Raw genomic sequence first — 13,971 nt, 5'->3', positions numbered from 1 at the left:
GCAGCATTAAATTACATCTGTAACTCTGTAAAGCAATTCTCTAAGTGTTATTTAAATTTAATTAAGATCTTATTGCATTTTTTTATTCTTAAGAGGAGCGTTCAGATGTTGGTGTTTGTCGTAAGATGCAAAAATATTTTAACTTCGTTCATACCTGTGGAAAAAGGCTTAAGCCTAGCCAACCAAGGAAGACAAAGTTGCACATGCGTGTATGTGCTGGTTACTGAGTGAAATCATTGTCCAGCTGTCAGCTTTGTGTTTGCTTCCTTGTGACTGGAGTTATTGTAACAGGCTGGCATCAAATTGAACAAAATCCTTACACCAGTTTTCGTGAAATAGCAATGGCTGGTTGCCTAGCAACGGAGGTTCAGCTTATGTTTATTGTGACCATAAAGCTATCGTCGAAACACCCTTTGAAAACACCTTTATAACTGTCTAATAGCTTTAAATCTTTTTTCAATAGATATGCAGATTTTAATATCGTTAATAAAATATATGTTTAAGCATTTATGAAAAATTAAACAGTGATTTTAACTTATCGACTATGATTCATGAAAAGTTGACAGAATTCTTTCAAGTTTTGAGATTTTATGTTTCCCACTGATTTTATTTATAAAAGTATCGTCTCCAAATAACATTTTACAGAATTAAAGATTATGTTTTAATGTGTTATTCTGTTGCTCTTATAATTCATAATAAACTTGACGAAACGTTTGAGCACAAAATATTCGTGACTATAATTCCAAGACTTACTACTGTAGAAGTTAGAACTAAAGCTTTTTTTAAAAAAAACCTCTCAACCGCAAGCTCTGTCCATTAGTTCTGTCATCATCTAGCTTAGCATTTTGTGCAGAAGTGTTTTTGTTGCAAACTGGAATGTTTTCCTCCTGATTTTCAAAAGTTTAAATATTATTCCATTTTACGAAGATTGTTACATTTATAACATGCACTTAATTTAAATACTTTTTGCTTATCTTTATTTGAAAAATTATAAGAAAACGTTCTGAAGAAAGAACTTGAAATTTGAAGATTTTGAGTTTTGATAAATTTGAAATTTTATCATACATTATTAACTCCCAGTGGTACCTACATTTATTGTTGATGCATTTTACAATTCATTTATTTTTCCTTTCACAGTATTTAGTAACGCAATTTCATGTATGCATTTGAATAATATTTAAAACATTTCAGATATTTAGAATGATGCAAATTTTGTGATATTTAGTTTCAGGTGATATGCGTTATGAATCCTGCTTTAAAGGAAGTCTTATTAAAAGATGCAAAAATCAATATAATTCTGTAGTATATTTTGTTTGATTATTTATACGTTTATTCATCTATTGAATGTTAAAAATAAAATCATTAGTACGTTTCACAATATAGAGACTTACTGAACATTTCGAAGCAGGAAGCATAAAAACAAATAAATAATTAAATGGCATCTTCGCCGGGATTCGAACCTCTGATTCTCCATTTAATACTAGTTGAAAGTGTTAACCAATGTGACAAATGTGCGCATGGGGGGATGCGATAATACCTGCAACTGTAGTGTATTTTTCCTGCGAAGTAATTTTTAAAGCTGTTTTATTCTTGTAATCCTTCTCCTGGTGTTTCAGGCCACGAGAATTTTTACCAAGCCTATCTGGAAACTGGAAATAATATTTCTTTAGATTTGCATATATACTCAGATTTCGTGAAATCGCTGGTGACAGCACCCTCTGTCAAACAAATTCATGATATGTCACGTTAGAATTTATAACGAAACTTCGACCATTGCTTCTGCCATTTGTAGAGAGAGGTTTATATGTCGTATTCGATTGAAGCGCGGAAGTAAGGAAAAGGATTTTATGACGCACGAGAAGAAATTATAAATTTTTTAAAAAACAGCTGACGTGAAGTGAAATATTATACGCTTTTTTAGTTTTCGTGAATTTGAAATGAGAAGGTGATTGATACTGAAACCATTCATAAAAGAAATGCTTTATAATTCTTTTTGCGTATCTTTAGATAAGTATAAATGCTTATATTAATGAGTCGAATAATATAAAAATTGCTAACCGATTAACTTTGAGAAAGATAAAAGTCTAGAACTTTATAGAATTCTCACTATTATTACTCCATTTATGCTTGGGTAATAAAATTTTATTAAAAACACTTCAAAATAATTTTCAAAATTAAAATCAAAGTTCAGCGGTAAAATTGAATAACCTGTCCAAAGGGCAGGAAAGCTTTAAATTGGTGCACCAAGGCAATCATTGGTTCAACTGTAAACATTAACATTCTTGTGTATTTTCAAGTAAGAACAATTTCCATAATCATACTGTACATGATTTTATGAAAATCATTGTTGCGCAAGCACTAAAACTATTGCTGTTTAAGCACTATAACTAAGTGTTAGACCAATATAACCCAACTATTAGTCGATATAATATGCTTTCATAAATAGTCTATACAAATTAATGCCTTGATGTACGCACTCGAACAAATGAACATTATGAAATATATACAATGTGTTCTTTAACACAAGTGGAAAACGTGAGTTTTTAAACCTTTTTCAAATGCAAAACCTGTCGCTACTTACCATATGATTTAATAAAACATGTATTTTATTTTTGTGTAAAATTTTTTATATGGCTTTTTAAATGGTAAGTATTAATTAACTATGCGGATTTTTTTAATTATGCATTGTTGATTAATTTATTTTTCTGGTTATGCATGATAATTAAAATAAGGTTTGTCTATTCAGAATAGAGTACCATTTCTTTAAAGTTCTGTTAAATGCGGTGTGTATAATTTGCGAATCAGAGGGAAAAGAAATAGAGACAGGAAAAGAATAATAGGGAAGAGAAATAATAAAAAGTTTGCCGGTGCTTGTTTAAGTACGACAAGTCATTAAGTTCTTTAAATCATTTGCATTTATATATTTCATATTATTCGTAGTCAAATTTAATTAGATTTATAGCGAGATCATAAAAAAGCTTAAGCTATATTGACTCAAATAACATGGTATGATGGTTTGCTTTTGGAGATGTCTTTGGATGTTAATGGGAATTGTGAAATTAGATATTCTTCGTACTATTCATAGTTAACAAGTGGCACCAAATTTCACCAGATGTGCACTAGATTTGATTGCACCAGATTGTTGCACCAGATTTAATTGCACCAGATTGAAGTAGTTACACTAGATTTGATTGCAGGACATCACTCATCTGTTAAAATCTGTCACATGCGTCGTGTTATGCTGTCTTTTAAGTCGCTTAAGTAACGAATCTTTGCTACTATAATTAATCTTAACCTCAGAGCCTAAAAGTATAAATTAAGATCTTGTTGAATACAGTGATCATATGAATCGGACACGGGCCATAACTTTACCTTTAAATTGTCTCAGACTGTGTGTCATGGCACATGAAGTGTTTAATGGTACTGCATCCTGCATGAACACAGGTGTATTAAGATATCAACACAACTGTAAATAAAGAAATAACTATGCTTTCAAAATTATCATGAAAAGGAAGAGTAACTACTACTATGCAAGTTGATGGTTCGATATGCCAGTTGTCTAAAAGAAAAGAGTAATATAAAAAAATGTCAGTTCCTACTTAGGTCAATAAAGAAAAATTTTTTATATGTGAAAAAATGTATTAACATTAAGTGTCATCCACTTCAAAATTAATAAAAAAATTTATTTGAACTTGCGTGATGAATAAAAAGTATTTTATTAAAGACTGAAAATTAATTAATTAATAATTAATTAAATAAAAAAATTAAAGTCAATTTCTACTTAGGTTAATAAAGAAAAATGTTTTAAATAAAAAATAAATAAATAAAAATACAAAAAAAATATTAATTAAAAATGTTAAAAAATTTTAATAATGGAAAAAAATTGCATTAACATCAAGTGTCATCCACTACAAGTTTTAAAAAATGCATTTGAACTTGAGTGGATGAATAAAAAGTATTCTATTAACGACTGAATAAGATATAGGAAGGGTGTGAGCTAATACGAGTAGTAAGAACTTAAAAAGAATTTCAGCCGCGAAGTAGCTATAGAAATTGCTTTTATGAACTGCAAATAACCTCGTTAATTGCAAAAGTAGTTTTACATCGCATAAGGATTTCGACGGCGCAATTTTCTCCATTTACCATCCGGGCTGATATGAAAATACGCATCGTAACTATATTCATGTTCCATGTCCTTTTATAACGAATGCCAGCCAAACGCACGATCTAAAAACAGTTGATGGGCGAGATTTTTTTTTAACGTACTGAAAATTTTATTAACAAAAACATATTTAAATAAATTAAAAATCTTTCTTTCTAAATATTTTAATAATATCTCTAAGGAAAAATTATTTATATTTATTTTCTGTTTAAATCTAAAGTTTGGTACACGTAAGGAATTTTTATTAGTTACATGTTGTAGTTCATATATACTGACTATATTTATTTCATACTATAGCTTTTTTTATGCGTTTCGATCCTGATAAAGTTGAAAATAAATTTGAGATTTAGAGAGAAATTTACTAGAAATGATCTTCATCATAGATTGTAGATGCTCACCGGTCAATCTGATTCTTTTTCTCGTTAATTTTCAACTAAAGAGAAAAAAACTGGTCACATGGTAAATATATTCCCAAACAAAGTGATTATTCTTAGTGCAAAAATTCGTGACTGAGCTTATTTATTTTTTGACAAGCATAAATAAAAATTAATAAAATCTGTATCTTCAAATCTTTGAATAAGATTTATATCGAATCGTAAATTAATTAGCTCTGTTTATAGATTTTCTGGTGGGTTACTTATTTTCTTTGGAAATGAAAATAATATAAAGTCGGACTCCAAATAACTAAAATCTCGAAATCTTTGCAACAAATACCTGACAGGAATGTCCTCGCAAACCGCCAGTTTGAGATCACGTTCGTAAGTTCTAAGCAAGTTATTATGATTACGTTCATGGACTGTTGCGAGAGTTGGAAGACATCCAACCGTGAACAAAAGATGCTTTAGATGTTTATGGCGACTGTTAATACGGCACTAGATGTATTTATGTTGGTATAACTTGGGGAAAATTATAACTATATTCATCATTTGTTAAGGTTATCATTGCTTTGAGAAAAGACCAAAACAGCAATAAGCTTATTAAATATTTTTATGAGATTTCAATCAACAGTTTAAAGCTAATTTTAATCAACGTAATTTATTAGATTATTTGCTTAAAACCGTGCACATATAATTTTAATATATTTGGTGACAAAGAAAATATAAGCACACATATTAGTTATAGACAATATTATCTGCCGAAATTTAATGCTTTATCTTGCATTTATTTCACTTCGTAAGTAAATAAATATTACTTGTATAATTAATTAATTACTCTTTTACGTATTTTATCGCTATTTTAATTCAACAATTTCACATGGTAATTCTTTTATCTTATTTCACATAATATAATTTTATGTGAAATTATTCGGTACTGAGAAAATATGTACAGAAGAAAAATCGATAAATTTAGATAATCTGCCTCGCTCTTTGAGGCTTTGAAAAAATTATAACCATTTCACTAGAAGATTATACAAAATATTATTGTAAACTGTGTGTAATTTGATGATAACATGATTATTTTAAGAAAATAGTTACGTTATTATTATTTTACAATAGATTTATTATTACTGCTTATTAATTCTTTTAAGTCTACTATTAATTTTATGGTAACTATTAATAATTGTTGAATTACTAGTATAATATTTGTCTTAGACCGGAGAAAAAAATTAATGTATTGAATGCCTCCATTTTACTTAAAAGTATTTAAATGGCTTTTCTTATCTCTTCAGTTGCAGATAAACACGGTGTCCCATAAATCCAGCATCATAATGCATAGCAATCTTTTCAAAATGATGCTCTTGTTCACACGTACAGAAGCAGTCAGTACTTCTACTGTAATAACCCACGTTCGATGATGGTAAAGAATTACTGCAATAAAAAGTCTGATAAACTTCTAAGTGCTGCAAACTTATAATATTTACAGCGTAAATAAAAATTTTCAAGTGATAGCATTGGTAAAAGTCCGATTGGTATTAAGTCTGCACTTTGTAGCACTTTTCAGCTTCCTTTGGCGATCTACCCAGATTTCTGGAAGTTTGCAATCGATCCCTATGATGCTTTATCTGTGGGACACCCTGTAAATTTGTGGCACTGAAGATATATACTGAGCATGATTTTACAACCAGAAAATAAACTCACGTACAGAAATTACTGTAACCATTTTAATGTATCTGATATGATTTTACTTTTACAATTCTAATTTTTTTACAGTTTTCGGAAGTAAAGAATTTACCGGACCTACTGGATACGGACATACTAGAGCTTTCCTCTCCGAATGAATCTTCAGAAAAGTCTTGTCGATTCTTATTAGAATGGTAAAAATGCTGCCAAAGGGTACCAATACGGCTGGACATCGCATTCCTGTTCATTTGCCTTTGAATCTTCCACAGTGTTTTTTTAAGATTTTCTTTCGAATTCGGATAAAAAAAATACATGGAATATTTAAAATCTCTTTGTTGACAACTTAGGAAGACAATTCCCAATACGCATGAAAAAGTCGAATTTCCCCCTAGAAAGTATATTGTAATGAGATACGTCTATAAATATAAGGCTGCAAACAATAATCAATCACAACAGTATATTACGACATCATGGCACACAATGTTCTCTATCATTTTAATTCTATTAATTCTTGGGCATTTTTTTTAAATTTCATAAATTAAAATGCGAAGAAACAATATTATTTTGTTATTAAACAATATTGCATCATAATTTTATCTGAAAATAGACGTTTCAATATAAATATATATATAAAAAGGATAATGAATAATAGTTCAAAGGATGGACATCCATTATTTAAAAACGTTTTAAACCATGTCTTACTAGATACCTGTCAGTCTGTAAGATACTATAATATACATCTTAAAATATTAAATAAAATACAGTGTTTATATTAAAATAAAATAGAGTTAACAACGTAGATTTGAAATAATAAAACTTTCCAGTCATTACATGTTATTTGTAGACAACACTTTTAGTTTCATATTCATACAATAGGCATTTAATCCCTATATGAATGTACATAACTTAGAACATGAAATGCTGATTAGTATTCAGAAAGATAAAAAGAATGATACTAAAATGTTAATAGACTTATAGACTTATAGATACTAAAATGTTAATAGGATAAGTCGATTGACTACATGATTATTCACGGCATTTCTTTCTGAGGTATACCTACCCGACCATCCGAGATATCAAACCTGTGTAATTATGATGTAGGTCCTCTTTTCTTTGACAAAAGAAACTTGACTCGTTGAGGCATAGATTTTATGTATTGGAAGTATCTTTTGATTTTGGTAATATTGGTAACTTGATAATAATGTTGTTACTATGTATTGCTGCTAGAAGCGCATTTCAGAAAATGTGAATAAGGAAAACTATAGAAAATTCTTCTTTAGTTGCGTAGGGTTCTATGCATAGGTTTCACGATTAGATGGGAAACAAGACATGCCCTACGAACGAAGGACGAAGAGATGGAAAAGGGATATCTAATGTCCATGAAAGTTCTTGCCTCATGCGTGATATAAAGCAACCAGCAGCATAACAGCATTTTGTCTGAGCATCTCAAATCATCCGGAAATTATTTTCAAAATTTCGCCGGACAAATAATGGCGGAAACTAGTCTTAGAAAGCTAAATTGCATGATTTCTCAAGCAATTCGACAATTTTAAATTCCATTTTCAGTTTATGAAGAGTAGTTGAAGCTCTTAAGCATTCAACAGAAATCGTCAAGATATTTCGCAGAAAACGTGTAATTTTTAGGTCATCGAAGATTCTTACAAAATCCACAAATTCTTCGGTAGCAATATACAAGTACTTACAAGGGTTTCTAGTAGTTTGAACTTTTATCTTTTCCTCTGGCTTAAAAACTGAAAGTGCTTTTACTTGTAGTGTTGAAACGACTTCTTTGTAATCACAATATTTCATCTTCCTTCTGGAAAATTTCTTCACGAATTTCGAAATTAGGAAAGATTATGAAATTCGGAAGCTAGTGTGTTTGTCATCGAGGATGAGCGCAGGAAAGCATTTGTTTTTTCCACAGTTAGCTAATTTCTGAGAGGTTATCTCCCTAAATGGGCCCTTTTGTATTTGAGGTAGGAAAAGTGTTTGAAATATCGTAGGTGTTTGTGACAAAACCTTTGGCAATACAAGCACGGGATAGAGGTTTCTGTAGCCAGCACTTCTAATGTTAGTAAAATGATTATTTTTGCCATCAGGAATTATTTTTTTCAATTCTATAGGAATATCTTCAGAGCTCTATTCCCTCTAATTACTGCTTTAGGGGAGTTATTCTCTAGGCGAAGTAATTTGAAAAAATTGCAGAATATTGTAAAAAACGATTCAGTTCTCCCTCAGCCCTGAGGTTTTGAATTTGATTCCTGTAGAACTAACAGCCTCTAAAAATACTTAGAACAACGTTTAGTAAGTACAACATTTAGTCGATTCTATTAAGTTCAGAGTATGGACAAACTGCTTGTAAGGCTTATCCTTTCTTGTCATCCGTAATTTTCATACCTATAGACATTAGACTATTGAAATAAATATCTTCTGGAAATAGCATATTGCATATGCTTCGTCGTTTTAATTCGAATATTCCAGTATTCACTGTTTGAGTGTATTTTCTCTGTGATATTCCATTTCGGTTTTTCCCGATTCAGGTCTTCTGAACGGCCAGCAAATATCGTACCTTTCAGGCTTTTCCCTCTCTTCTACAGGCACTCTGGATGAGAACATAAAACATTTATCATTTCAGCCTTGTTATTTATAACCTTTCATTATAGTTGGTGAGAATTAGAAAGGAAAGAGCAGGTGTTCAAAGAAACACTCTTAATTAAAAGAAGCACGTATTATCATTTCAGTTAGGACCGTGCTGAGTTTTAATTATATCTGGCACGAAAAACGAGGGCGCTTTTTTTCACGCAAAGGAATGAAACTTGCAAGGTATAAGCCGTGTATACCATACAAAAGTTCTTCCTATTTGTTTAAACAAAATCATGTGTTAGGAACCTCGAGATGGGTATGCTGAAAATCAAACTGTTTCGAAAGTTTGTTATTCAATGAAAGCAGTACAATATTAAAGGTTAATGAACGTTTGTGAAGCCTCGGATATTCCTAAAGTAGAACCTCTAAAATGCGTTGATTTATGCAAGAAACATTCTCGAGTAAAATTAACTCTATAAGGAGTCGTTTTTAAGAGCCATGGATGCCAGATGAGACTTCGTAACAAAAATGCCGGAACACTTATATTTGAAGTTGTTATCTTTCTATTGAGAAAGACACAAAGTTTTAGGATTCTCGATTAAATTAGGATTCTCGTCGCAAAATAGAGGACATCTGCTATTATGGAGTGGTTGTGGGGGAAATTTCTTTATTAGTGACGAGGGATAAACGAACAGAGTATTGCTATTTACAATAAATAACGGATTGCAGTCTCTAGGAAACAGCAAATATTTGAATAGAACTTTTAAATCTTGTTGCCCACATTACTGAAGTAAACAAGTATGGAGTATTCATACTGGTTGTGAAAACACTGCTGATGAAACAGCAGTGTATCCTTCTGTATGCGTTCCTGCTTAATAAACTCAATTAACTTACGACTAACGTAATAAAACTCACTTACGAAAAACTGTTTGCGGTTTTTGAAAGCGAAAAATATATTTCAGAAACCAAGAACTTGGAAAATGATTTTTAAATTGCTGTAAAATCCTTAAGAAATATACTTCCAAGAACTTTAATTAAATATTGTAATTTTTTAATGTGCTTACAGCTAGAAGTACAGCGAATAGGTCTGACTACTCAATAAAAAATAATAAAAAAAAAACACGAAAGTATGAAAAAGCATATCCGTATTTGCGCTTCTTTAGCCCATTTACCTCCAGTAAGTATCGATGAGGGCTGGCTGAGAATAATGAAGTATTATCCTACATCTGACCAAGTTGAGCGATTTAAAGATAATATGTAATATGGTGAAGCAATGTTGAGACAAAAAATCTAAGAAAGGTATAGGACAAAAGTGCTTTCGAAGGTTGGCATCATAAGCTGAATAATTATGTCAGAAAATCTCGTCCATTATTAGGATGCTCTGAGATATAGAATAGAAGTGAAAATTCCTGGAAGGAAGAGAATGAAAAGACGAAGTTAGATTAAGAGGCGAAATCAACTTTTATGGACTTTGAAGATGGTAGGATTTCTGTTGGAGTTTCAAAAACACCGAGTCATCTTTTACATCTACATTAGTACTTAAACATTTTTAATATAAAGTTGTTTTAATTTGGAACACAAATGAATCATTCTACTCCTACATTTCTTTAGAGCAAAAATATCATAATAAACCCAACTCTCCGTAAGCTGACTCCAAAATTTATTGTAATATAATATATATTAGTAATTAAATATTACATTATATTACATCGTTTCCTTTTCTTTTATGCTTAAACATGCATACGTTTATGCATATATCTGTCTATGGGCTTTATTAAATGACAGGGTTTTTTAAAAAGATATTTATGTTAACATTATTATAGCTCTTACAAAATTTAATAGAATATTGATCGCTTGAAATCACGTAGATAAGCATAATTTTAAGTTTTAATGAAAATAAATATAATTATTTTTAAGTGCATATAAGCATACAAAAGCAAAATGTTTAATGAAAATTATATAAAATATTTAATATAAATGTACACAAAAAATTACAATTTAATGTAAAAGGGATGGTAATTTACTAGAAGTTTACTGCTAATCAGATAAAATCATCTCTAGAAATTAAGGCTTATAAATGTAAACATAAGAATTCAGAATGAAATTCTTTCTAAGAATATTAAGTGATCTTTATAAGTCTTCACGACAGAAGAAAATGGCGCTGAATGTTCCAATAAATCATTTAGTTTCTTTAAACTCGTATTATTGTCTATGATATATTTTCATTGCTTTCAATTTTGAATTGTTTCATATTGTTTAAGATATTAAGTAATGATGAAATAAAATATGATTCAGAAACAAATAGTTTCAGTTATTGTAGAGAATATTTATTCAATATTATGAAATGCATGTCTTTTGATATAAATGAAAGTTTAATATTTAATTTAGAGTTTGATATTTAAGTTTGCCGTTGACAAATAAACGTCATGTATCTAAATAAGCTGTAATGTATGTAAGCAAGTAATAAACGTATCTAAATAAGCTGTTACAAATAAATGAACATTCACAGCAAGGATGCTATTACTGTAAGATGAAGTTCATGTATGTTGAGTTTCTGTAAATAAATAAATGTAATAAATTGTGCAGCAGTCAATATAATCGAAAACTCAAGCTTCTTAAGGTGCTTAAAGAACACTTATTTCAGCCGGAAAAGAAGACATATTCTTTGTTTGAATACCATACAGTAACTCTATTAGGCAGATAGTCATAAAAGTTCCATTCCCCTATATAGAGTTTAATATCATTTTCTTAGACGAAAATCCCATTTTTAAAAGTGGATAAAATAATAAATAAATTTTATTAAAAATTGCGATAGTACAAGTCAAATTTCTTTAAAACATGATATTTTTAATACAGATTTTAGAAGTTTGTAGGATTCTTAGCTATGTAAATCCAACGTAAAAGTCTTTAATCGTACATAGACTGACAAGCGAATTACCGTTTCATCACTGAAAGTACTAAAAACGTTCCAAGAATGTTTTAAATAGCCTTTTTTTTTTATTTAAACCTTGAATTTAATGAAATGCACAGCTTGTGGCTATAAATTAAGCTTTGCCACTTGTGGGTATTAAATAACAGAAACTTGAATTTACAAATAAAAGTGGATTCGTAGTCGGAGACTATAATATAAATGGCCTAACTGAACGTTGGATTAACTTTAATTGTACCTTAAAACTTCAGCTAGAGAAATGGCTCATGCCGGGATACTAATTTAACAGAGATAGGTGAGAGAAATTACAACTGGTAAGCGTCACTGCCAAAGCTCTGTCTTTAAAAGTTTAAAGAACTCCGCCTTAAATACGCTTACTCTTTCTTCATCCTGGTTATTGCTAACGAAAAGAAGTATAGATCCAACCCATAATAAAATGGGTTAATTGGCATTAACTGGACAAGGTTTGGTCTAATTTTTTGCTCCTTCAGTCGCTAGAGGTCTTTCATAATGAAGGCTCGGATACTTTTGTCAAGCTTCAAAAATATTTCCTGATTTTTTGAAAGATGGAAAGTTTTATCCCATCTCGCTATCATATGCTTCAAAACTTGAGCTGGCCGGTACGAGATTAATAATAATCAGTTTCTTTCATCATAAAATATGTTTGCAGCCATTATGATCAATCGTCAAATCCTATTCAAGAAAGCCACAAAATAAAATCTCTTTGATTTGATACCATGGATGATATAAAATATCCTTTAGGTCCTTTAAATTATGTGGCTGGAATGATACTGCTGGTAATTTTTTCTGTGACTCAGTTCATACACGGTCTATTAAATTTGCATCCGGGGAATATGGGTCCGGCATCTTGGCCATAATGGGAATTCACCGTCATATCTTGGTAGCAGTCTTAATTCTTCTTAACAGTGAGTATTGTCTTGTTGGCGATTCTATTTCGCCGGAGACTAGAGTCGCTATAAAAGGAAGTGCTCTTAAGACATTTTGCTGTCAAATTTAAAATGTTCTTCCTTTATATCCCCAAATAATTTTCAGTATTTACAGAAATATATTTCGTTTAAAGAGCGATATTTGTACTTTCAGATCTTTAATTGCACAAATTCAGAATCGTCGAAGGCATAGTATTGTGCAAAATTCTAAGCATATACCCCAGTGTCTAAGGCAAAGGTATTCAAACTATGGGTCGGGACCTCATTTGGAGAAGCGAGAATTTATAATAGGATCGCAAGGTGAATAAAAATCTTAAAAATTCTGAACTGATGGTATACAAATAAGAATCGATGCTCTGATTGGGGTAGCGAAATTGTTTATTGGAGTCATTTACGTTTTCATGGTAACGTACTGTCATAAAGTTTAAATACTGCTTGTCTAAGGTATTAATGGGGTATCCTCGTTTAACACACTAAAATAACTGAGTAAATCCTCACGTCTAGGATTAAATTTTCATTTTGTGGGTTTCTTGAAAATTCGAATTCCGTAGAATTAAAGATTTAAAAAATTATTTTTATGCACTTTTTCCTCAGGAATTATTTTTTTCTAAATGTCTGAATATTCGGAAATCTAACGAATCGAGATAGAAAAAATAAGTATTTACTACAGTAAAAATTTAATATTCTTTTTTATTATGTTTTATTTCAACAAAAATAGTACGTTAAGCATATTTTTAATGCAAAATAAAGAATATAACGCCGCACCGTATGACAAAATAAAACAGTGAAATTGTATTTAATTTGTAGATAAACAACCCCTTTCTTTCGACTAAAATATATATTTTTTTTCCAATAGTGGGCCCTCCGCCGACTTGGCCACAACTAAGGATAGAATTTGTGATCACTTTTTATAGAGGCACCTAATAGAGGGAGCCACTTCTGCCTCCTATGATGAGACAGACAGTTACAATTATGCCTTCGCCGGGATTCGAACCCGGGGGCGTAATGGCAAACCGCACATTAAGTTGATCAATGTTAAACGAATTTCGCTTACTGCGCATGCCCAAAAGAGAATTTGGCGCAGTTACGACTTTGGCACAATTGTTGCAATTGTAAACAGTCGATAAGACTTACATGACGAACAGGCTTGTGTAAGGTTGCTTAGTCGCCAGTATTTTCTCCCACGCCAGCGGTACACCAGTGAGCATGCGCAGTAAGCGAAATTCGTTAACATTGATCAACTCAATGTGCTGTTTGCCATTAAGCAACCCGGGGCTTTCGGTATTGCAA

At 30.8% G+C, this 13,971-nt stretch overlaps 1 protein-coding gene across 3 annotated transcripts in view; it reads left to right on the top strand.

Moving 5' to 3' along the window:
* LOC118179516 (popeye domain-containing protein 3-like) overlaps nt 1–11,388 on the top strand; it is a 77,825-nt gene extending 66,437 nt beyond the window's left edge. For all 3 annotated transcript variants that reach the window (XM_085813736.1, XM_085813737.1, XM_085813735.1), the window contains one exon: nt 6,313–11,388. In XM_085813736.1, coding sequence (XP_085669862.1) covers nt 6,313–6,380 — 68 coding nt within the window. In that variant the 3' untranslated portion in view covers nt 6,381–11,388. The remainder of the gene's footprint in view (nt 1–6,312) is intronic.
* The last annotated feature ends 2,583 nt before the right edge of the window (nt 11,389–13,971 follow it).

The sequence above is a fragment of the Stegodyphus dumicola genome, chromosome 3, assembly GCF_044657685.1.
Source record: "Stegodyphus dumicola isolate Sdum_Otavi_A_Nest chromosome 3, ASM4465768v1".
Taxonomy (NCBI): Eukaryota; Metazoa; Arthropoda; class Arachnida; order Araneae; family Eresidae; genus Stegodyphus; species Stegodyphus dumicola.
Note: the sequence above shows the minus strand (reverse complement) of the source record. Positions and strands in the feature narration are given on the sequence as shown.